The following is a 21,356-nucleotide window of genomic DNA, read 5'->3' on the forward strand; positions in this document are numbered from 1 at the left end:
TTTTTTCCAAATAGCTTCAGCTGTCTGTATAGCTATAAATGACTTTAGGGGAGGGTCTTGAGTCTTGGCTCTAAATAGGCCAATTATTATTCTTGGGGGCTTGGAGTGAGTTTTCTTCTTGCCTCTCTATTAGCTTCTTGCAAGGCTGGGGCTATGTGAGGCACACACACTGATTACTGGCTTGGGAGCACCGAGACTGTGTACATACTCCAAGAGGCCTGTGGAAGAGAATTCAGCTTCACCTCTGGTACAGGGAACAGCAAGGGGTTTATTATGAAGCTTAGCTGTCTTTAAGTTACAAATGCAGCTATAAGCCGGGCGGTGGTGGTGCATGCCTTTAATCCCAGCACTTGGGAGGCAGAGGCAGGCGGATCTCTGTGAGTTCGAGGCCAGCCTGGTGTACAGAGAGAGATCCAGGACAGGCACCAAAACTACACTGAGAAACCCTGTCTCGAAAATTCAAAACAACCAAACAAAAATACAAATGCAGCTATAAGATGTGGACAACATGTTAGAAAGAATTGTGCTCAATGTTTGGGGTCCACGGATTCTTAGAGGGCAGGAGTATGTATTGGGGATAGCACGGAGGACTTGCCCATTTTTCTCTGGTGCTTTTAAAAATTCCTTATTTTATATTTTTAATTCTTTTTGTTTTCTGGAGTCAGGATATCATGTAGCCAGGCTGGCTGCTATACATATAGTGGAGGATGACCGGGAGTACCTGGAGGTTGGGTGCCCACACCACTGTGCCTGATAGTAATATCATCATCTTTGCTCTGGTAATAATGGTCAGCATAGATCTATCATTGAAAATTAAGAGTTGAAGCAGACCCAGCACACCCAGGAGGGTGAACCTCTGACCCAGTGATGTCTCATATAACTTGCTCCCCATCCCTGACCATTGCTGTGGTATGACGTATGCTTGAGTCCTCTGTCTGTAACTTGAGGGATTTAAGCTACATGGCCTCTGGAGAATCCTATTCCTTTGAACTCCTCATCAGTGCTAACTGGACTGTTTTTTCACTTGGCTTTCCAGTCTCGGTGTCTTCCTCTGGTGTAGCATGAGAATTGACTGTCCTAGGGACACTTTGCTCTGTAACTTCTTCAGTGAGCATCCCGGACCTGGTATGCTTAATTAATCTCCTTCATAGTCACCGCGAGTTGGAATAGACACGTGACACAAAGTTTGCTTTTAGAACTTTTTGTTTGTTTTTCCAGACAGAGTTTCCCTTTGTATCCCTGGCTGTCTTGGAACTTACTCAGTAGACCAGGCTGGCCTCGAACTCAAGAGATCCTTCTGCTTCTGCCTGGGTGCTGGGATCAAAGGTGTGCGTCGCTGCCATGGCCACCACCACCACCACCACCCAGCTGCTTTTAGAACTTTTAGTCGGTTTATTTTCCAGCAAACTTGTTAGTGTTGATAATGACTAATTCTCCGTTGCTGTCTGCCTCACTCGGTCGCCCAGGGGGCGGGGGATGCTGACGTTTAGGACCAAGCCATCAATCACATTGACCTAAGGGAGGTGCTACACACAGGCCAATGCATTGCAAGGTAGAGGAGTCCAGGTGCTTTGCTTTATAGCTCGCAGTTGATTGCCTTAGCATTGTTTTCTAATAGGATTTTCTCTGATAGAGTGGCCATTGGAAGGCAGAGAAGGATTACCTGGGGTCAGGCTGAATGGGGTGTGCTGGGCCCCACATTCTGCCTACCGGTGGCCGGAGGGGAGGCAGGAACAGGTGCGCAAGCGTGGCCGCATCTCACCTTTGCTGAAAGCAGGAAGTGAAGTGATACTGCTTACCTTATCCCTGATAATGGCATTCCTTAACCCCTCTCTGGGAAGGCGGGGACTCGAAGAAGCCGCATTAAAAGCACGTCTGGTGATCACACTTTTTCCGACCAGTGGGTCCAGTCATTGGCCATCAGATTCTTTCTGCGATCCGCAGACGTCTAACACTCGACACAGGCTTGCATTCATTCCCATTGCTTTGCAGGAGTTCAGAAGTTTGAGCCACCACTGAAGTGTGGTCTGTGGAGGGGCGGGGCTCTCTGTCTCCAATGAGGTGCCTTCAGTGTCGGGCAAGCCTATCATCTTTCGCAGGAGTGCTTACTCTGTAATCCAAGCGATAGCCACGCAGCTTGTTTTATTGTTTGTGGAGTCCTGCGGCTAGGAGCGCTTCCCAGACGGGAGCGAGAGCAAGTGAGTGGGCGGTTTATGATTCTGCCCTGCGCCTCCGGGACGACAGAGCCGAACCCTTTGATTCCTCCCAAGTAACCTGTGCGGGTGAACTTTAAACTGGGGGCCTGCTTGACTCTGGATCTTTTTCTGCCGGGCTGGGGAGTTAGCTCCTCCACCAGAAGCTGGCTCTCTGCCTTCAGAAGGAAGGATGCCCTGGAGAGGCGTAGGATTACATTTAGGGATGCTAGCCATACAGCCAAGAGTCGGGGTACCGTGGCTCTTCTTTGCAAAGTCTTGGCAAGTGTGCCTGAAATGACCACGCCGTTTCTTCTTCTTCTTTTTTTAAAAAGCTTGTACTTCTATTTATTTTTATTTTTTTGCCTGTGGACCGCCCTCCAGGAATTGGTGCCTCAATGTGGCTAGAGTAAACCCTTTTTGAAAATATATCTCTAATCCTTCCTTTTCCTTTTAATCGGGCACACAGAAGCACAATGCCTGCCCGACTCCCAGCATCGTGTGGATAAGTGGAAAGGGGGCAGGCTCCTTTCAAGGACCCGGGCCAATAATTCTAAAAAGCCAGCTTTTTGTTTGTTGGGCTGCCTTTTGTCTCTAGAGGATTTTGATGTGAAAGAAGATGAAAAAGGAAGGCGCCTCAGGTTCCTTCAGACTCAAGGCAAACCCAGGCTCCCTCTCACGTGCCGTGAGTTGGATAAATTTCTCTTCCCTGTCCAGGCAGACAAAGAGGCTGTTTCGCAGTGATGGAGAGCTGTCGGTGTGTGGGCAGCAGGTGGAAACAGATGATGAGAACTGGATATACAGAAGCAGAAAAGGTGACTTGGTTTTTGTTGTTGTTGTTGTTTTTAATGGAAACATCTTATAAAAAATTTGTTCTATAGAATTCTTTGTTCCTATCAATGATTTCTTGTCATGCTCCCCCCGCCCCAGCACTCCTCCCGCCCCGGAGTTTTTTTTGTGTGTGTGTTGGAATTCAGCACTGTTCATTTGTTTACTTGTCCAAAATAAAAACTCCTCCAACAAGGTCCAGCTTGTGACTGTAGCCTTCTGAGAAGGTTAAATAACTGTTGTTGGTTGTGGGTGCTCTCTGCTCCTTCCCCGATCCATGCCGTCCTGTGACTCCGGTAAAGTCAACTGGGAAGGCATCACCACAGATGAGATCTTGGGGGTTTGTGGATGGTCTTTTTGCAGCTTTCTTCTGAGAAGATGAATGAAATCCGCGACTGTGAATGCTTGAATTAGACAGGTGCGGAGTGTGACCCGCAGGGAAATGGACGCACAAAGGGGTTGACCTTGGCCAAAAAAGAGTTTGGGATTTCTGTCAAGTTTCTTTTCAGACCAATGTTGGTGTCTGTTCTCAGGATTGGCATGTTAGACGCCCCCCCCAATCCCCCCTCCCCCAAGGTAAGGAAAACTCAGTCCTGCTGGAGGATGAGGGTGGGGGGGCATTCTGGTATTTCATAACCCTCCCTGTCTTCTGTATAGAATTTCTGACATCTGCCTATTAGGATGTGGGCAGTAGGGGCTGAATTGTTTATCTCTGTGATGGTCTCTACATTGGGTGTTGTCCAAAGTCCAGCAGGGAAGCACTCTGGTGTGTTACAAAGGAACCTAGTCCAGACATTGCTGGGACTGTGTGTGACTTGTTTACTGTGTTCTTTCTCTGCCAAGAGAAACCTTGCTAGAACCTCTCAGGGACCCATTCTTCCCCCTCTTCTGGGAATCCCAACTGCAGACATGTGAGTCAACTAACCTGTGTGCTTCTGGGTACATGATCGTTCTGTGCACTCTGAGAATTAGAGACAGTTCTTTTATAGGGACAGTGGGTGTTAACCTGCTTGTGCTTGTCTGTTGAACTATGGCAGAGGAAGGACTGGTTACTGTTCTTTGAAGATGTCAGTTGTCAAGGAGGTGGTCATCAGTGATTCACCCATGCCGAGCTTTAAAAAACCTGAGTTTTGAGTTACACTCTGTAATCGCCAGCGTCAGAATAGGCGTTTGCTTGCTGCCTGGAACTGTGTAGTTTAAGTCTGTGAACAACTTTTCTAAATCAGGAATAAGCTTTGGTTTTGGTAAGTGGCTGGTCCGCAATGTTTGAACCAAACGCGTTTGCAGGGTGGACACCACAGTGCAGTGGTTGCAAGGGAGGGCACTTTTGACTCCTTTGGCCGTTGCCGGAAGTTGCTTCTCAGGACTTATTTTGTGCCCAGCCAACCACTGTCAAGTTTCCGTTGAAGACTGTGTACGTGTGAGCATGTGGCTTTAGTACTTCCACTGTCGGTGGTTCATCTAAATGAACATTAAAGGGGGAGAGACCGAATTTGTATGCGTTAGGTTTATTTGGAAAGTGAAGCGAATACTGTGCACTTGACTTGTAGAGAATAAAGAAGTCATTGTGAAGAGTGAGGGGCGAGTTCTGAAGGAAGAGGGGACTTGTTTATTTCCAATATAAAACACCGTGCCTTTTATCCCTTCATGTAATAGAGGGCACTGTAGTCTCCTGTATATAAATGGGGAGGGGGGGCTACTACAGCATATACATTTATAGGTTCTTAGAAATAATTGGCTCAGGATAAATATTGTCATTTTAACATATGGAGTTCGGGGAAATCTGTAAAAAGTTGGCTGTGCATTACAAATCATAGAATTACATTCTGTTTCCATATTTAGCTTTCAAAAGAAAATTGGCTCTCTTCCTTGACATACTGTCTCAGGGGCATGTACTAACAGTTGGTCTTTATCCCTCATAACTCTTTCCTTTGGAGAAATGTAGAAGTGACATTTGTTTACATTAGTAGATCAAAAGAGGAACCATCTGTAAGGAAAACCATGCAAGGTTTTGAGTTTTGTTCTGATGAGCATCAAGGAAAGCTGAATCTGTAGCAGGGATTACCAGTCACCTCAGAGGATGCCCAGTGGCCATATTAAGATTGGGTTACAAATAAGAAAAAAAAAAGTACCTAAGACCTACTGGCATGATGGGAATATGGGGTGCCTTCTGTATCAGACTCCTAGAACATGAACAAGTCTTTTGATTCATATATGCTTTTGAAAAACGTCTGTCTTCGCCTCCCTGCTGCCTTCAGCCCTGACAGATATGGTGAGCAGTGGTAACCTGGAAAGTCAACCTTCCTTGCACCCAATGGGGTGTGGGGAGGCTGGTTCTGCAGCTGTCTCCGGCTGCTCCCAGCTGCTTCAAGGCCAGGCTGTTGTTCCTGCCCTCTGTCGCCAGGTAACGCCTTATAGCACAGCCAACCCACTGGATCCTTGATGAATAGTATTAACACATCCATTCATATTGCAAAGTAGAAGGCCTTTTTATGGCGAATCTTTAGGCTGAAGAGTAACAGTTACAATGCAAGTTTATACATGGTTACATTTTTGGGAGGAGTTTGTTTGTTTCTCTGTTTGTTTGTTTATTGGGACAGGGTCTCTCTACATAGCCTTGGCTATCCTGGAACTCATTATGTAGACCAGGGTGGCCTCAAACTCACAGAAATCTGCCTGCCTCTGCCTCCTGAGTGCTGGGATTAAAGATGTGGGCCACCATGCCTGGCTTTAACATTGTTACTTTTGAAGATGTCTATCAGTGCCTTAGCCTTTAACTTTGTTACTTATACCCCAGAAACTAAGGTAAAAGGATAGCTTAAGATTTCTGCGGATTCTTTTTGTAAATTAGAAGTGACCAACAGGCATCTTTCTACTACGTGACTTTCCCCCGTGTATTGAAAGTTGCCTGAAGCGAGGCTGGAGGAAGAGCTCAGAGGTTAAGAGTCCTACTGCTCTTGCAAAGGACCTGAATTCCATTCCCATGACCCAGGTCAGGTGGCTTACAGCTGCCTGTCACTACCGCTCTAGGGGATCTGACACTTAGAGGCCATCTGCGTTCCTGTGCACATCTCTTCTTCTCCTATATAAACGTAATTGAAAGAAAAAGAGAAGCTACCAGAAGCTTCATATAAACAGGTTCAAAGCCATCACCAGGAAGCACTCAGACTTATTTTGTCACAGTACACGATGAGTTTGAAAACTCTCTTGTACTGACATTTGTGCTCTGGGAGCTAAGAGTGAGTGCTCAACACGCTGATCAGTTCTTCTGTTCTCGCTGTGATGTGACCCACCTCAGCACACTACGCTTTGACTTCATCAACTGTAAAAGCCAGAATGTGAAAGTGTGAGCGTCATTGGGTCGGGATGTGCCGGAGGAAGCGGGGAGTGTGTTTGACAGGGGCTTCCGTGTAGCTTCCTTTGCGATGACGGGAAGGGAGGAACCTTGCTTACTGAGTTCTGGGCAGAGGCCGTGAAGATGCTCAGAGTCTGCAGTCTTGGAGTTTACACTTCTGTGGAAAAGCACAGGAAGTGTCTGAGAGGCAGTTAGCAAAACCAACTGTGGCAAAGTACAACGTGAAGGCTTAGGGAAGGCCCGGATCAGGGATTTTGTCCGAAACCTTTTCATGTTTTCTGACTGTTAGCATGGAATTAAGCAGTGTTTAATGGGTGATTCTTCACCAGTATCACGGAAGGTTCTCAAGGAAAACTAATGACCCATGCCTAGTCTGTGCTTCCCCTTTCCTGCTCGCTGAAATAAAATAAAAAGAGGTAGGGTAACAATGGGATTGTCTTCTCATGGCGCAGAGCACATTTTGTTTCTGGGTAGAGGCATGATTGATGATCCTGGAATTGACAGGTCTACCGACAGAGAGGGTAACCCTCATTTTAAATAACATTTTTGTTCTTTCCCTGTCGATTATTTTTTTTTATCATCATCTCAACTTAGTAACGTTACCAAATCTGACTTGTCTCTATTTCAGTGTAACTTCATGGGGCTAGAGATACAGCTCCTTGCAGACTACATCCCAGGAGTGAAGCCCTGGATTCAATCCTTGGCACCTCCCGCCCTATCCCCCCAAAACCAGAGGGCAGCCTTTGTAGGCGTCAGGGGTAATGAACAATTTGTACCCTAGATAAGCAGTTCTGGAGTGTAGGAGCTGTGTGTTATTTCATCCCAGTATCCCTCCTCAGAAGAGAGTTGCAGAGAACAGACGCACCGTCCACAGTGGATTAGTAACGACCAGATATTATAATGGAGAAAAATGCTTTGCCAAGACCCAATGCCGCAAGTTCAAGTTCCTATTTTCATAATGATAACTGGGTTCTATTTTTTTTTTTTTTTACTACCAAAACACCTTTAAAGTGATGAGACTCGAGGACAGCGCTGACATAAGGCAGCCGAAAAGGCACTGGCAAATATTGTTAAAGGAACATTGCAAATTCGTGCTTCAAACTAAACAAGCTTTATTTATTCTGAGGGTCACTCTGTTGATCAGGAGAGTGGTTAAATGGATTTTTATCTTAACAAAAACACCAAGACAAATGTTCTCAGTGTATGACGGCTTCTTTTCCTTCTTAAATTCCTACTGAAGTTGGCATTCTGTGAGAGAGACAGAAAGAGACACTATTTTCTCGGGCCCACCAAGACGGCCCTTTAGTGACCTTCGATTTTTTCTTTTTGCTCTGAGATTGGCACCTCTGTTGTCTCACTACTTGTTTTATAGGGAAAGAGAGAGAGAGAGGGAGAGAGAGAGAGAGAGAGAGAGAGAGAGAGAGAGAGAGAGAGACCTTTTTTTGGTAATTAAATTGTGGAGGTCTTATTGAAATGATGTTTGGTCTAATATCCTCCCTTTATTAACTTTAAAAAGTTTGTGGGCTTGTTTGAGAATTAGACACTTCCTCAGGTGACTAGAAGCGTGATAGTAAAAAGGGGGCTCTCCACCAGGGCTTCAGTTGGAAGTGAGTAATTTTTGCTTTTTTTCCGTTGTTGAAATTTTTGAAACTGCTTTATTTATTTATTCATCCATCCATTCATCCATTTATTTATTTATTTGAGAAAGATTCCTACTAGTTAGCCCAGGCTGACCTAGAACTTGTTCTGTAAACCAGACTGACCTTGATTCACCAGCTTCCAAAGTGCTGGGATTAAAGGTGTATCCAATTCTAAAACCCAGCTTTTGAAAGTTTTTTTTTTTTTTTTAACATATAGTTGTAAAATAATTTTGAGAAATCCTATATATGTACAAGTATTCAATATTGTTTCTTATTGCTATAGAATACACTGCGTTTCTATGTAATTTTAAGGATTTTCTTTGACTATAACATTTTCCATCAAATTAAAGGGCTTTTGTTTGGTTTCTTTTCTTCTTTTCTTTTTTGAGACAGGGTCTTACTATGTAGCTCTGGCTGTCCTAGAAGTCACTGTGTAGACCAGGCTGACCTGGAACTCAGAGATCCACCTGTCTCTGCCTCCTAGGTGCTAGGATTAAAGATAAAGGTGTATTTTTATTGTATTATTTTTTTAAAAAGATTTATTTATTTATTATATATACAGAAGAGGATGCCAGATCTCATTACAGATGGTTGTGAGCCACCATGTGGTTGCTGGGAATTGAACTCAGGACCTCTGGAAGAGTAGTCAGTGCTCTTAACCTCTGAGCCATCTCTCCAGCCTGATTTATTTTTTTAATGACTGTATTTCCTATCGAATCCTTCAACTCATTCTAGTCTTACTACTTTTACCTGCTCAGGGTCTACTGTGCTTGCAGTCCCCTGCTGGTCCCTATCTAGTGCGTCTTTGGCTCTGTCCTGGGCGTCTCTCCTCGTCTGCTCTTTGTACTCTTGTTCCATTGTGATTCACCCTGGAGTCCACACTACTTCCAGGGTGACTTTCCTTTTTTTTTTTTTTCCCCGAGACACGGTTTCTCTGTGTAGCTTTGTGCCTTTCTTGGAACTCACTCTGTAGTCCAGGCTGGAACTCACAGAGATCTGCCTGCCTCTGCCTCCCGAGTGCTGGGATTAAAGGCGTGCGCCACCACTGCCCCGGCTCCAGGGTGACTTTTCTAAGATGCATATTTGCACAGCTCAGTCTTTGGGGCTCACCACTGTCTACAGAAAGAAGCCCTGTCACTTAACATCGCATGGAGCCCCCGTGCTCTGGCTCTGACCTGTCTGCGCCCTAACCCTTACATTGTGACAAGATGGAAACTTACTGCTCTCCCCCTAGTCCAGGAGTTGTATGGCATTCCTTCCTCTTCCCTTTCCCAGAATGCTGCGGGCTCCTCCTGTGCCTGTTGACTTCCTACTTAACCTTCGAAACTCACTGTAAAAGTCTGGGTAGTCTTCCCTCATCCCTTCCAGGCAAAGCTGATTACTCCCATCTCGGTTATTTCTCTGCCTCCCTCATCCCCTGTAATTGCCTTTATCATACAGTGGGGTATACTTATTTGTCTGAGTCTTGAACTTCACAGATTGCCCCCACCCAAGGCTGGGTGCTTAGTAAACTATGGCTGAATGTGTGTGGGGGAGGCAACATAACCTATTTGAATTCTTTGATGATGCTGTTTGCACCAGCCAGGCACCACATGCTTGTGAATCTGGCTAAAGCATCACCAGGTTACATGTGGCTCTGTGTTTAGTCACTAAACTCGGAGGGTAACAGAAGTCAAGGTTGGCTGTGTGGGAACATAACGTTGGTGGCAGCCTGCCTGCTGTTTGCTGTTGCTGCTCACAGGCTGTGCAACTTGTTGGAAACATCCGATGATTTGGACTGATGAGTAAAGTTGACTTTAGCGAGCAGAGATGAGGTATGAGAGGAGCGATGGCCGTCTTGGTAAGGAGAGGCTGCACGGTGTTATTGTGGTCTACTCCGAACCATTTTCCCTTTGCTTTTGCTATTGTGAAGACTGATTCTAACACAGCATCAGTAATCCTGAGTGATCCAGTCCAACACAAGTCTTTACTGGGAACTCCTTGGTAGTTTTCCTTCTCAGACAATTTAATGATCATGTCATTGATGTGTTCTCTAAGACCCAGGCTGTGTGTTTCCCGCTTGTCACCCAGCCTCTCCTCCTCTGCTAGGACACTGAGCTTCTCACTGTGTATAGCACGCGGTGACACTTGGCCTCCCCTTTTCTGGAGCAGCTTGGCACCTGCTTCTCTTTCTCTGTCACTCTGTCAGCCTTCCCTCAGCAGTCATCTCCGTCACTGTGTTTTCGATGGTCACAACAGGCTCTCCCCCTGACCCTTAGGTCATCCATCCCCTGCCCGCCTTCAGAACACTCACCACCATCGAATATATTATGTATTTTACCTGTTTCTGTTCAGTGTTATCTGTCTCCTCCAAGTAGAATTGAGCCTCTCGAATAGGAGAGACGTGCCCTGGCTTGGTAGCCTGATGCTTAGTCCGTATTCCGTATATTTTAACTGAAGGAGTAGATGAGGTTGGTGGCTGCTTAGAATCCCTGGATATTTTGTTTCTGTCACCTGCTCATTGTCTAATTGGGGACAAGTCACATAAACTCTTAATGATGAATGGTATACTAGCTAGTCATAGATCAGTAGCAGGTATGGCTTTTTTGAATGAAAAATGTGTGATTTTTAGATACCACATTGCCTTAGCGCAGAGGTTCGCAACCTTTCTAATGCTGCAACCCTTTAATGCAGTTTCATATAACACCTCGTGTTGTGGTGACCCCAACCATAAAATGACTTTGTCGCTACTTCATAACTTTAATTTTGCTACTGTTAGGAATGATAGTGTAAATATCTGATAGGCAGGATATCTGACACGTGACCCCTGTGAAATGTGGCTGATAAGTGGTGAGTGATCATCCAGTGCAGCAGTGAGGTCCTGTTGAAGGCTGTCTTCCCCAGAAGTAGGAGTTTGTTAGTTCCCACCACTTACCCTCATGATCCTGTGGACATTTTCTCCCATCTCCCATGATGGCACATAATGGGGCCAGTGTGTTGTTGTTGTTGTTTGAGATTTATTTATTTATTTTGAGATTTATTTATTTATTTTGTGTGTGTGTGTGCTCTATCTGCATGCCAGAAGAGGGCATTAGGTCCAACTATAGATGGTTGTGAGCCACCATGTGGTTGCTGGGAATTGAACTCAGGACCTCCGGATGAGCAGCCCATGCTGTTAACCACTGAGCCATCTCTCCAGCCCAGGGCCTTTGTGTTTTAAGAGCTGCTGTTGCTTACTAGATGGAGTCAGTCAGCCTTCTGAGAAAGCCATACTCAGGAGCAGGCCTCTCCCAGGTGCAGTGTGAGAGCGGCTTGAACTGGTTCCGGGAGTGGAGTCCTTGGACTTTTCCTGTAGGAGGTACTCAGTAGGGTGGGACTCAACCTTGCCATTTTCGTGCTGCACTCTTAGTTTTGAAAAAGACTACCCTGAGAGCCGTAATGAGTGGACGATAACGGGAACAGGATGGCCGGAAAGCAGAAGGAATAGGCTGTAGGAGAGTAGAGATCGCTTAGAATTGAGATTATTGTAAGGGAGCAGAAGAATGCCCATGTCCGGTGACTTGGTCGGATTTCCGAATATGCTTCCTGCATGACTAATTGTGTGACTCGGGTGTTTTAGATGCGTTTTAAGACACAGTTTAACATTTCTTAACGTGGTTGAAAAGAAAATGGCGTGAGGTTAAGACTTCAGCTGGTCACTGGTTGTGCAAGGAAGCCAGCAGGTGTGAGTTTGAGGGTCTGTCCTTGCTGAGGGGCAGTTTAATGTAACAACCGCAAGCCACCGAGATTTCTGTAAACTGTATCTTTTGATTTTTGTCCAGCCCCTCCCCTCTGTCTCCTGAGGTTCTCTGTCATTTTGTAACTAGAAACTCCTTAGCTCCAGCCGAAACTGGGTTTCCAGTGTTGCTGGGGTGCATTTTGAGATAAGCTGGAGTTCTTCCCAAACACAGGTGAGTATTGCTTTAGTCTTGATGGGCTGGGGATCCTTTTACAAAGCATACGACGACAATTGGCAAGTTCACCTTCATGGCTGGTTGTGGCTGGCACTTGGTTTGGTTGCTGTGATCACCTTGCCTGATGGTTTCTTATTTACATAACCCCCCACCCCACCCCCAGTGATAGAAAGTACAGAGCTCTGATTTCCTGGAGAAAGAGATTGAATTTCTACTTTAAAGCAATTGCATTGCTCAGTTAGTCAACACACTCCATTCCTTGTATAAAAAAATGGCTGAATTTTTTTTTTCCTTTATTAGCTTCCTTAGTGTGTTTGCCTGAACGTTGCCTGGTCTGAGAATTCTGTCTGTCTGGCTTAAAAGTGGATTTTGAGATGGTGTGTCTGTTTTGTGTATGTCTTTCGTCGTGAGGCTGGAGTGAGGCGGTGTCTCGCCCTGTGTATTCTTTTGGATCATCTGACCTGGGTCACGTCCCATGTCTGAGACCTGTGTTGGTTTATTGACCCTTACGTCACTGTAGCCAGGGAACGCTGGCACCACTTCCCTGAGAAACATTGATGCTTATGTTCTTGTTCTAACCACTAATACTCTGAACAAAAACATGATTAGAAGCTGGGCGGTGGTGGCGCATGCCTTTAGTCCCAGCACTTGGGAGGAAGAGGCAGGTGGAACACTGTGAGTTCGAGGCCAGCCTGGTCTACAGAGCAAGTTCCAGGACTGCCAGGGCTGTTACACAGAGAAACCCTGTTTCGAAAACCCAAATATATATATTACTAGTTTCTGAAAATTAAGCTGTGTGTGTCATCCCCCCACCCCCTGGCCTCAGAAATAAGTGCTCATTTTAGAAGAGGGAAGAATCTTCTACAGTGGAACCATGGTGTGAATACTGGCCTCTCAGTCACCAGAATGCTGATTGTAGTTGATCAGTCAGAGGTGTGCTGATGTTTAGCTTGTGTCTGGAGTAACACACATTCCTCGCTGGGTTTCCTAGTCCATGTGTGGTTTACCTGTGTGCACACACAAAGGCTTTATGAAACTGATTGCCCACCCTGCATGTCTACATGAGATACCTCCAGTCTTCACTTGTTCTCTGTTATGAAGACTAAAAGGTTAGTCCTGACCTAGTTAGTTGTATTATTACTCATTGGATCACAGTCTTGAGGCAGTAAAATGATACTTTGTGCCAGCATCGATTTTCAGTGGTGTCTTCTCTGTGGACCTGACGCCTCCTTCCTGACAAGTAGAAATGACAACTTTCAGCAGCTTGTTGCTGTTGGAAAGGTCCAGAAAGCCTCAGGTACCTTGAGATCCAGTGTGGATTAGGGCTGTACCTCAGAAAAACCAGCTTGTGACAGTGAATACAGAAGCATCTCTCTTCCGCTCGGTTTCCCTCTGTGCCACTAGCCCAGGACCGAGCGAGCGTGTAAGAAGCAGCCCTTGAAAAATGGCGGCGGCGGAACTGAGCAATTTCCAGTGTAAGCCTCATCGCCTGCCTCGGCGTGACATCGCGTGACATTGAAGTGGCTGCTAATCATGCTGGCTGATGCCTTGCACCTGCTGGCTGACCCTAGGGGAAGTCCGTGAATAGCAATGTCTGGCCAGTGTCTGCCCTTATTCATTATGCTTGCTGTTGTCCATCCCCCAGAAGGGGAAAATTAGTGGAGACTTTTTCCTCACTTAAATTTCCTTGTGTGTGGATGCGCGGATGCACATTCATGTATGTGCATGTGTATGTGTGTGCCCGTGGAGGCCAGGGGCCAGTGTTGAGTGTCTTCCTCTGTCGCTTCCCTCCTTCACTTTCTGAGACAGTGTCTCTCATCAAATCTGGATCTCACCAGTTAAGCTGGAATGGCTGGCCAGTTAGCCCCTGAGGTCTTCTGGTCTCCGTACAAGTCCTGCCCCACGCAGAGGCGGGTTTACAGAACTACCATGCTGGCATTTTACATGCATGCTGGTGATAAAACACAGGTCCTGATGCTCAGATGGCGGGCACTTTATACACACAGCCATCTTTCAGCCTCTTAAACCTACCCCTAAATTGTTAAACTCCGGCACGTGTGTAGCGAAGAGCCTGTTTTAACTAGAAGCAGCATTGTCTTAGTAACATCAAGTATTTTACTAAACTGGTGGTTGGTTGGAGATAATCCTATTGGCACCGTGCTAGCCTGTGCCAGATGGAAAACACTTTTGTTGTTGCTGGGATTTCTGTGAGCATTATTTCAAGTCGGGAAGAAAGGAAATTTACCTTGTGGAAAGCTAAACTGATTTGAAATGTTTGGTTCTGAACATCGTTCTGTATTGTACTGTGTCTAGAGCCTGTTTACAGATCAGAGTTGACACAGTGTCCGCACACATCTGACCTCATTTCATTGTGACGGCAGTCCCATAAGGTGGGCAGGACAGGTGGCATTATCCCCTTCTGTGGTGAGAAGGCAGGTCCTGGAAGATTAAATGACTGATTTGCAGCCAGCCAGGGAAGAAATGATGTAGAGGGGGTTTGAATCCACTTCCTGTGGTTTAGTTCGACCTTTTCCTGTGTGACACTTCAACTCTGCACAGTCTAGAGTGTCTGTGAATAGTCATCACCAGTAGCCATCTGGCGTGGTCCTCCTGGGCACTGGGCTTGTGAGCATCTTTGTCTTGGCAGGAACTGAATCTCCACTGTCTTGTCCCTTGGTATAGTGACTACTTTGCATTTCTCTTTTGCTGTCAAGTTTTCTTTTCTTTTTTTTTTCATCTGTGTATTTGGGCCACCATGCTGTGTGCTTTGGTGTTTCTAATTTGTGATCTTGTGGAGAGGGTCTGAGCAGTCCATTTTATCCCAACTGTATTGATCTAGAGAGTAATGAGATCCTAAGCCACAATCCTGAGTCTCCTGGTCAGAGGCCAATGGGATTCCAGCTTTTTGATCTCATTTTCAGTGCGTGAGTTTGTCAGAAAAGTGTTCCTGTGATATGCAATTGTCCGTTACATTTTTTTTTTTTAATCTTTTTTTTAAGATTTATTTTATTTGTACACAGTGTTCTGTCTGCATGTATCCCTGCAGGCCAGAAGAGGGCACCAGATCTCATTATAGATGGTTGTGAACCACCATGTGGTTGCTGGGAATTGAACTCAGGACCTCTGGAAGAGCAGCCAGTGTTCTTAACCTCTGAGCCATCTCTCCAGCCCTGTCCGTTACATTTTTATCTGCTGTTGGCCTTTCCTTTTTCCGGTACTATTGAGTTAGTACGTGTTTGTATCACTGTACAGTCCCATCACTGCATGTGAGCATCCCAGTTCTCTTTGTAAACACTGAAGTTTAAACACCCCTGTAATCCCTCTGGGTTAAGTTAGGTCTCTTAGAAAGCAGGTTTAACTCCTCAAGCGTTGGCCTCCCCATTAACCACCCTCCCTAACAAGACTGAGTTTTCCTTCCCCATAACTTCCTTCTCCTCTCTTCTCCAGTTGGTATTGAGTCAAGTATGTTCATTCGCTTGACATTTCTCCCCGACATTTTCTTCCCCTTCTTTCTTTCTGTTTTGAGATGAGGACTCGTCATGTTGTCTATGGTGTATTTAAACTTGTGATCCTCCTGCCTCTGCCTCCAAGTGCTGAGATTGCAAAAGAGTGCTATTATGCTTGGCCAAAATTTCTATTTCATATCTTGCATTCACATCATTTGATTTTTTTTTTTTTTTGTTTTTTTGTTTTTCGAGACAGGGTTTCTCTGTGTAGCTTTGCGCCTTTCCTGGAACTCACGTTGGAGACCAGGCTGGCCTCGAACTCACAGAGATCCACCTGGCTCTGCTTCCCGAGTGCTGGGATTGAAGGTGTGCGCCACCACTGCCCAGCTTGAGTTTTAAAAGTAGAGAAATGGTGAAGAAAGACAACTTTCTGTTACTGCCAGCCATATCTCTAATGAACATTTTTGATTCCAACCTTCAATCAACAGTTGACCCTCATGAATACAAATGGGAATTATATGGAATAAGACTGAGAAAGTTGATTCTTCTTAATTTTTTCTTCTGTCAACTGCTAATAATCTCAATATGTAGCATTCACTCACATGATCTTCTAATAATCTGCTGAAATGATGTACAACCCCTCTTGGACCCACTGTAGCTGCTCAGTGAGTCCTTTAGTTTATACATAAGAGAACTGCAAAAAAGAAAAATGTTTAAATGCAGTTTAAATTTGTACTCTGGTTTATTATAAGAAGGACACAAAAGTGTTTAAGTGCAATTTAAATTAATTAAAAACAAGACTTAGAATTTTTGTGACACAAGAATCGAAACTCTGGGAAGAATACCATTTTTCCTGTTTCATAAACATTTGTGAATTCGTCAATGAGGCTCACTCCCGTAGGAAAGTCTCATTCCCAACATATTTACACCGCCTTGGTTATAATTCTTAGAGGGAATGACGTGGGTAAAGTGTCTGTTCTGATGGAATGAAAATTCAAAGAATTCTGTTTTCTAATTAGAAAAACCAACTTCAATAGTTTGTGAGGTGAAATTATTGCAGCAATGGCCATCTAGTTCCTTTCTCAGCTCCATTAGCGTGTTTTAGTAAATATTTGTGTGCAATAACTAAATCAGGGATGTGAAGAAAGACTCCTATTAGACTTACCTTCCCAGCAGGCTTAGCGGCTGAGAGTCTTCCAGCCCTGTGGTATTTGTTGTCTGCAAGAAGCAGACAGGTGAGTCAGATGGCTAAGACCCGTGACTAGCAGGGGGCCCTGGCCTTACGTTCTTTCTCCCATCTTAAATGGTATTGAGAGTGTGTTCTTTTCTATTCGTTTCTTTGGTTTCGACATTCCTGACTGATGTGGAGGTCAAAGGATGGATTCCTCTGCTGACCTCCCAGGGCATGCTTTGAAAGCTTGCCTTTACTCTGTCTCTCCCAGAAGGGTTTCTAAGCAAATGTGCCTGGGACAGGCACCTTAGCATTGCAGAGGCAGAGAGACAAAATGCATTCATTCTGTTACAAAAAGGGGAAGGGTTGGGAGAGCAGACCCATGTACCCCGAGCTGCAGCCTTGCTTTTGTTTAAACGGAAGTCCCTGGAGACAGTTGAGTGACTTTAGTAGATCTGTCAGAGTCACACCTGCCTCCAGAGAGGCAAACACATTTTTCAACTTTCAATGTGGCATTCTGTGTTTGACACACTCCTTTTTCCCCCTCTTGAGTGACTGTAGATTTATTATAGTTAATAGTCAGATTTGTAGATACATGGAATAAAAGTAGCGTACAAGTGAACTTCAGCCTTTTACCCATAACAGAATTGTAAATCACTTGGGTTGAAATTTAACGTTACTGATGTTAAGCCAGAGAGAGGGGGAACAGGAGAAATGAAAATTGAAGAGGCCCTGGCCGTGTTCCACCTGATCAAAGAGGAGAGCTGTGTTGTGGGATGTACTATGCTCTGCAGACCTGGGGACTCTGTGATCATCATGGGCTGTGGCGTGCACTCCACCCCTGAAATTGCCCTCCCGATTTTAAGAATCATTTTCGTGCCTATTTTTAAACTCCTAAGGACAGAGGAAAAGACTCGAGGAGGCCAGCGGCGGTGGCTTCCTCAGACCATTATCGTTACCAAATCCTCTGGGTCCCGAAATAACTTGACCATTTCAAACTGCCCAGCTCCGCCGGAGGCTTGGCAGCTGGAAGGGAAATGATTCGTTTCTTCCTTGAAGTGTGGTCACTTGGGTTGAAGTGGGTCAAAAGTTGGCGTACGTGGGGATTTCAGAAATAAGCTACTACCTGTTAATAGAAATTCTGCAGGTTTTGTTTGTTTTTGAGACGGCTGTCCTTTTCCACAGTCCTGCCTCTCTCCTGACGGTTGGGATCACAGGAGTGAGCTACCACGCCCTGCTGAAATTCTGTAGTTCTGGTTAGAGCTTTGAGTTTCCCAAATATATAATTGGTTTAAAACAGCTGTCTTATATTTTGAAGTCATAAGGCACTTAAATATTAGAACAATATACTTAGTTCTCTAGACAAAAATCATTGAAAATTTTAATTTAGCTTAGTACATCCTGCTGATTGTTATCTTAGTGTATCTTTATTTTATTTTATTTTTTTAACCTTTCTGCTTGATTGTAAGTAGTGATAGCTGGATACTCTCTTTGGTTTTGAATTTGTTTTACTAATATATATATTGTGGCAGAACTTGGGGCTCTCATGGCTGGCTGCCCCATGAATAGTTCTGACTTAGGCTGGTTTCTAAGAACAATTTAGGGTAGTGTCTTCTCAGGTAGAAGAACAGGCTCTGTTTCTGCTGTCGGGAAGTTCAGCTGTAACTCCTTGGATTATTCAGATGCCCAGGGAAAGGATGATGTACATGATCTCAGTGGTTCATTTTTGGGGGTCCATTTTTCTGAGGGTATGGGGGAATACTGTGATTGACCCGTGTATTTTAGAAGTCGGTCCCCCCAGGAGCGCGTTGATGAAGTGTTGAGACGAGAGTATAGGATGCTGGGTCTGCTCTGGGTGGTTGTTTTTATGTCCTTTAACCCGGGCCCTTCACAATATGATCTGTGTGTCACAGACACTGACAAGGGCAGAACTTTGAGAGAGAGAAAATACAGACTCCGGCAGTTTTGGTTTTCTCTCCTGTTACATATTTCATTGTAAGTTTCCTAAGAAGCGGGACTTGAGGTCATTATTGTGACATCTTTGGGCATCCTCCCTGCAGCTGGACATGGCAGCCTTAATATTCTTATAATATAGGCCTCCAGAAAAAAAATTCTTGTCTTCCTTTCCACTTCTCTCATCTTTCAAATATTTAATTAATGCAGAACGAGGGTGGAGCACACTGCTTCCCAAGCCTGCTGTGGTGGACTTGGCTTGGGAAAGAATCTATCTGTGTTTGCAAATGAGACCAAAGAAAGTGATTGTTCCTAAAAATTCCATCATTCAATCACATTATTAACAGTCATCAACTGAGTCCTCAAGAGGGTGTTTTTATCTGATTGTACAAATTTACGGGTTATGGTATGAGACTTGTGTGTAATAGTGTCAGCGACCAATAAATAACAACTTTTGTTTTGTTTTTGAGACAGGGTCTAGCTATGTAGATCAGGCTGGCCTCAAACTCACAGAGACCCTCCTGCCTCTGCCTCTCCTGGGATGAAAGGTGTGAGTTACCAGGTCTCACCGATAATGAGTTTCAATAAAGGTATCCATAGGGAAAAATCACTCCTATTTATTTGATTTTTAAGAAATACATTAAATATTTATGATTTTTTTAAAATAGAAATACCCATAGTGTTGGACATATGTCTCATCTGGGTTTTGTATCTTTCTGATAATTCTGTGCTTTTGGATGTACTAGTGAAGTAATAACTCTGGATTGTATGTGGTTATGCTACAACATGTATGTTTACCCATCCTGTCATGTTCCAGGCACCCTTCGAGTATCCAAAGCTAACTGCAGAGGAGCAGGTCCTTGCTTTGAGGAGCTCTCATTTTAGGTCAGGCGTGGATAGCTGGGTGAGTGAAGTGTTGTTGAGAGCCCAAAGGGGATCCGTTCTTTCTGGAGAGGGAGCTGCTCAAATAAGGCTTCAGTGAAGTGAGAGAACAGAGTGGGCGTGGAGGCTGCATCCAGACAAAGCAGGTGACAGACTCGTCAGGAATAGCCAGGGTCGGAGACTGTGGGCTGTGACGCGAAGCCTAGCTGTGACACGAAGCCTACTGAAGGGGCCGCTTAAGAGCATGTGGGCCCGAAAGAGTTGGCAAAATGAAATGAGTCTAGTTCTAGAGGAACTCTTATTACTAGACGAGGTGTGTGAGATTTGTCCTTTGTGTGTGTGTGAGTAGGTATGTGTGTGTATACATGTGTATGTGTGTGTGTGTTGTATATATGTGTGTGTGTATGTATATGTATGCATGTATGAATGTATGTATGCATGTGTGTATGTGGTATATATGTATGTATGCATGTGTATATGTGTTCATATGCATGTATGTGTGCATAGGTATATATGTGGTATGTATGTATGTGTGTATATTACATAATATCACATAACATGGAGAAATAATTTTTTCACCATGGAGAAAGAATGATTGAGTCCATTTAGAAAGATGTAGTAGGAATGAAGGTGGATTGAGGTCAGATTTAGTAAGAAAAGAAAACAAAATGACTAGAAAGGTACGAAGCAGGGTCTAGCTGGAAGCAAGATAGCCAAAGGCACTCATTTGGGGTTTGTCTTTAAAGGAGGAAGGTTTATTCTGCCTTGAGGTGATCAACTGGCTCCAGTGGTTTTGGCCTGTGGCAAAGCAGAACCACAGCAGAAGGGCATCCCAGGGCAAAGGGCATCATCGCTCACCTCGGGGCAGCCAGGAGTTAGGGAGGAGGACTTCATACTTCATGCTCCTCCAGAGACCTGCTTCCTCCACCTCGACCCGCTTCCTCCACCTCGGCCCACTTCCCCAGAGCGCGTTCAGCTAAGACCTCATCGCTGCGGTTATCCTTTGATGGAGTTAGTGTTCTCATGATCTAATGCTGTTCAGTAGCCCCACCAGCTGGGAACCAGACATTTAGCACACAAGCCTTTTCCTGGGGATACCGCATCCAAACCATAACAAATCCTGCCCCTGGCCTGGCGCCCGCTTCCTAATGCAAAATCCATTGTACTAAACTGCAAGCCCTGCCAAACATTCAACAGTCCCGACATTATTCAAAAGTTTTTACCTAAAATCTCTTCTGAGACTCAAGCTATGAGCCCATTTGTTTGTTTGTTTGCTGTTGCTGTTATTTTAGTTATATGCATTGCACGTACAGTGGCCTAGGGTAGGCATTCCCATTTCAAGCAGAATAAATGGAGACATAGAAAGGAAGGATGGGGGCGCTGGAGAGATGGCTCAGTGGTTAAGAGCACTGGCCGCTCATCCAGAGGACCCAGGTTCAATTCCCAGCACCCACTTTAAGATCTGACACCCTCACACAGACATCCCTGCAGGCGAAACACCAATGCACATAAATAAATAAATTATTAAAAAAAAAGAAAGGAAGGAAGGATGGAACTAAGCAAGAGCAAAACCCAGCAGGGGAAATGGTAGGTCCTAGAGTTCCAAGCCTGGCAGCTGGGGATGGTGGGAGTTCCAGCATCCTTGCCGGCTGCAGCCCACATGACTTCCTCCCTGGACTATGTCTGCTTGTGTCCTGCAGCGTTCCTTGGCAAGTGTTAGTTCTGACCCCTTTACCTTTCTAAGTCTCCCTCGCAGCTCTGGCTTCCTTCGCTCTCCCAGTGTTACAAGGTGAAGCGGGGCCACTTCTCCAGCGAAGGCTTCCATAGGTCTTTCCTGACTAGTCTTGAGTCTGCAGTGGGTGAGGCTGCGCTGGTGCCCAGGGTGTCTTCAAGGCTCCCTCCTCACCACAGCACCATACCTGGCTCCCTTTGAAAACCATGGGTCTCTTCACCAACA

The 21,356-nt window shown here is 45.1% G+C and overlaps 1 protein-coding gene across 7 annotated transcripts in view; it reads left to right on the top strand.

Moving 5' to 3' along the window:
• Window positions 1-21,356, top strand: part of Nhsl1 (NHS like 1) — a 230,131-nt gene that overhangs the window by 98,862 nt on the left and 109,913 nt on the right. The window contains exon 1 of one of the 7 annotated variants that reach the window (XM_052751114.1): window positions 2,163-3,007. The exons of 5 other annotated variants lie outside the window; for them this stretch is intronic. In XM_052751114.1, coding sequence (XP_052607074.1) covers window positions 2,812-3,007 — 196 coding nt within the window. In that variant the 5' untranslated portion in view covers window positions 2,163-2,811. Of the gene's footprint in view, window positions 1-2,162; window positions 3,008-21,356 lie in introns of those variants that run through there. One more of the 7 variants, XM_052751118.1, reaches the window with a different exon arrangement.

Source organism: Peromyscus californicus, unplaced genomic scaffold (assembly GCF_007827085.1).
Source record: "Peromyscus californicus insignis strain IS unplaced genomic scaffold, ASM782708v3 Scaffold_22__1_contigs__length_63687245, whole genome shotgun sequence".
Classification (NCBI taxonomy): domain Eukaryota; kingdom Metazoa; phylum Chordata; class Mammalia; order Rodentia; family Cricetidae; genus Peromyscus; species Peromyscus californicus.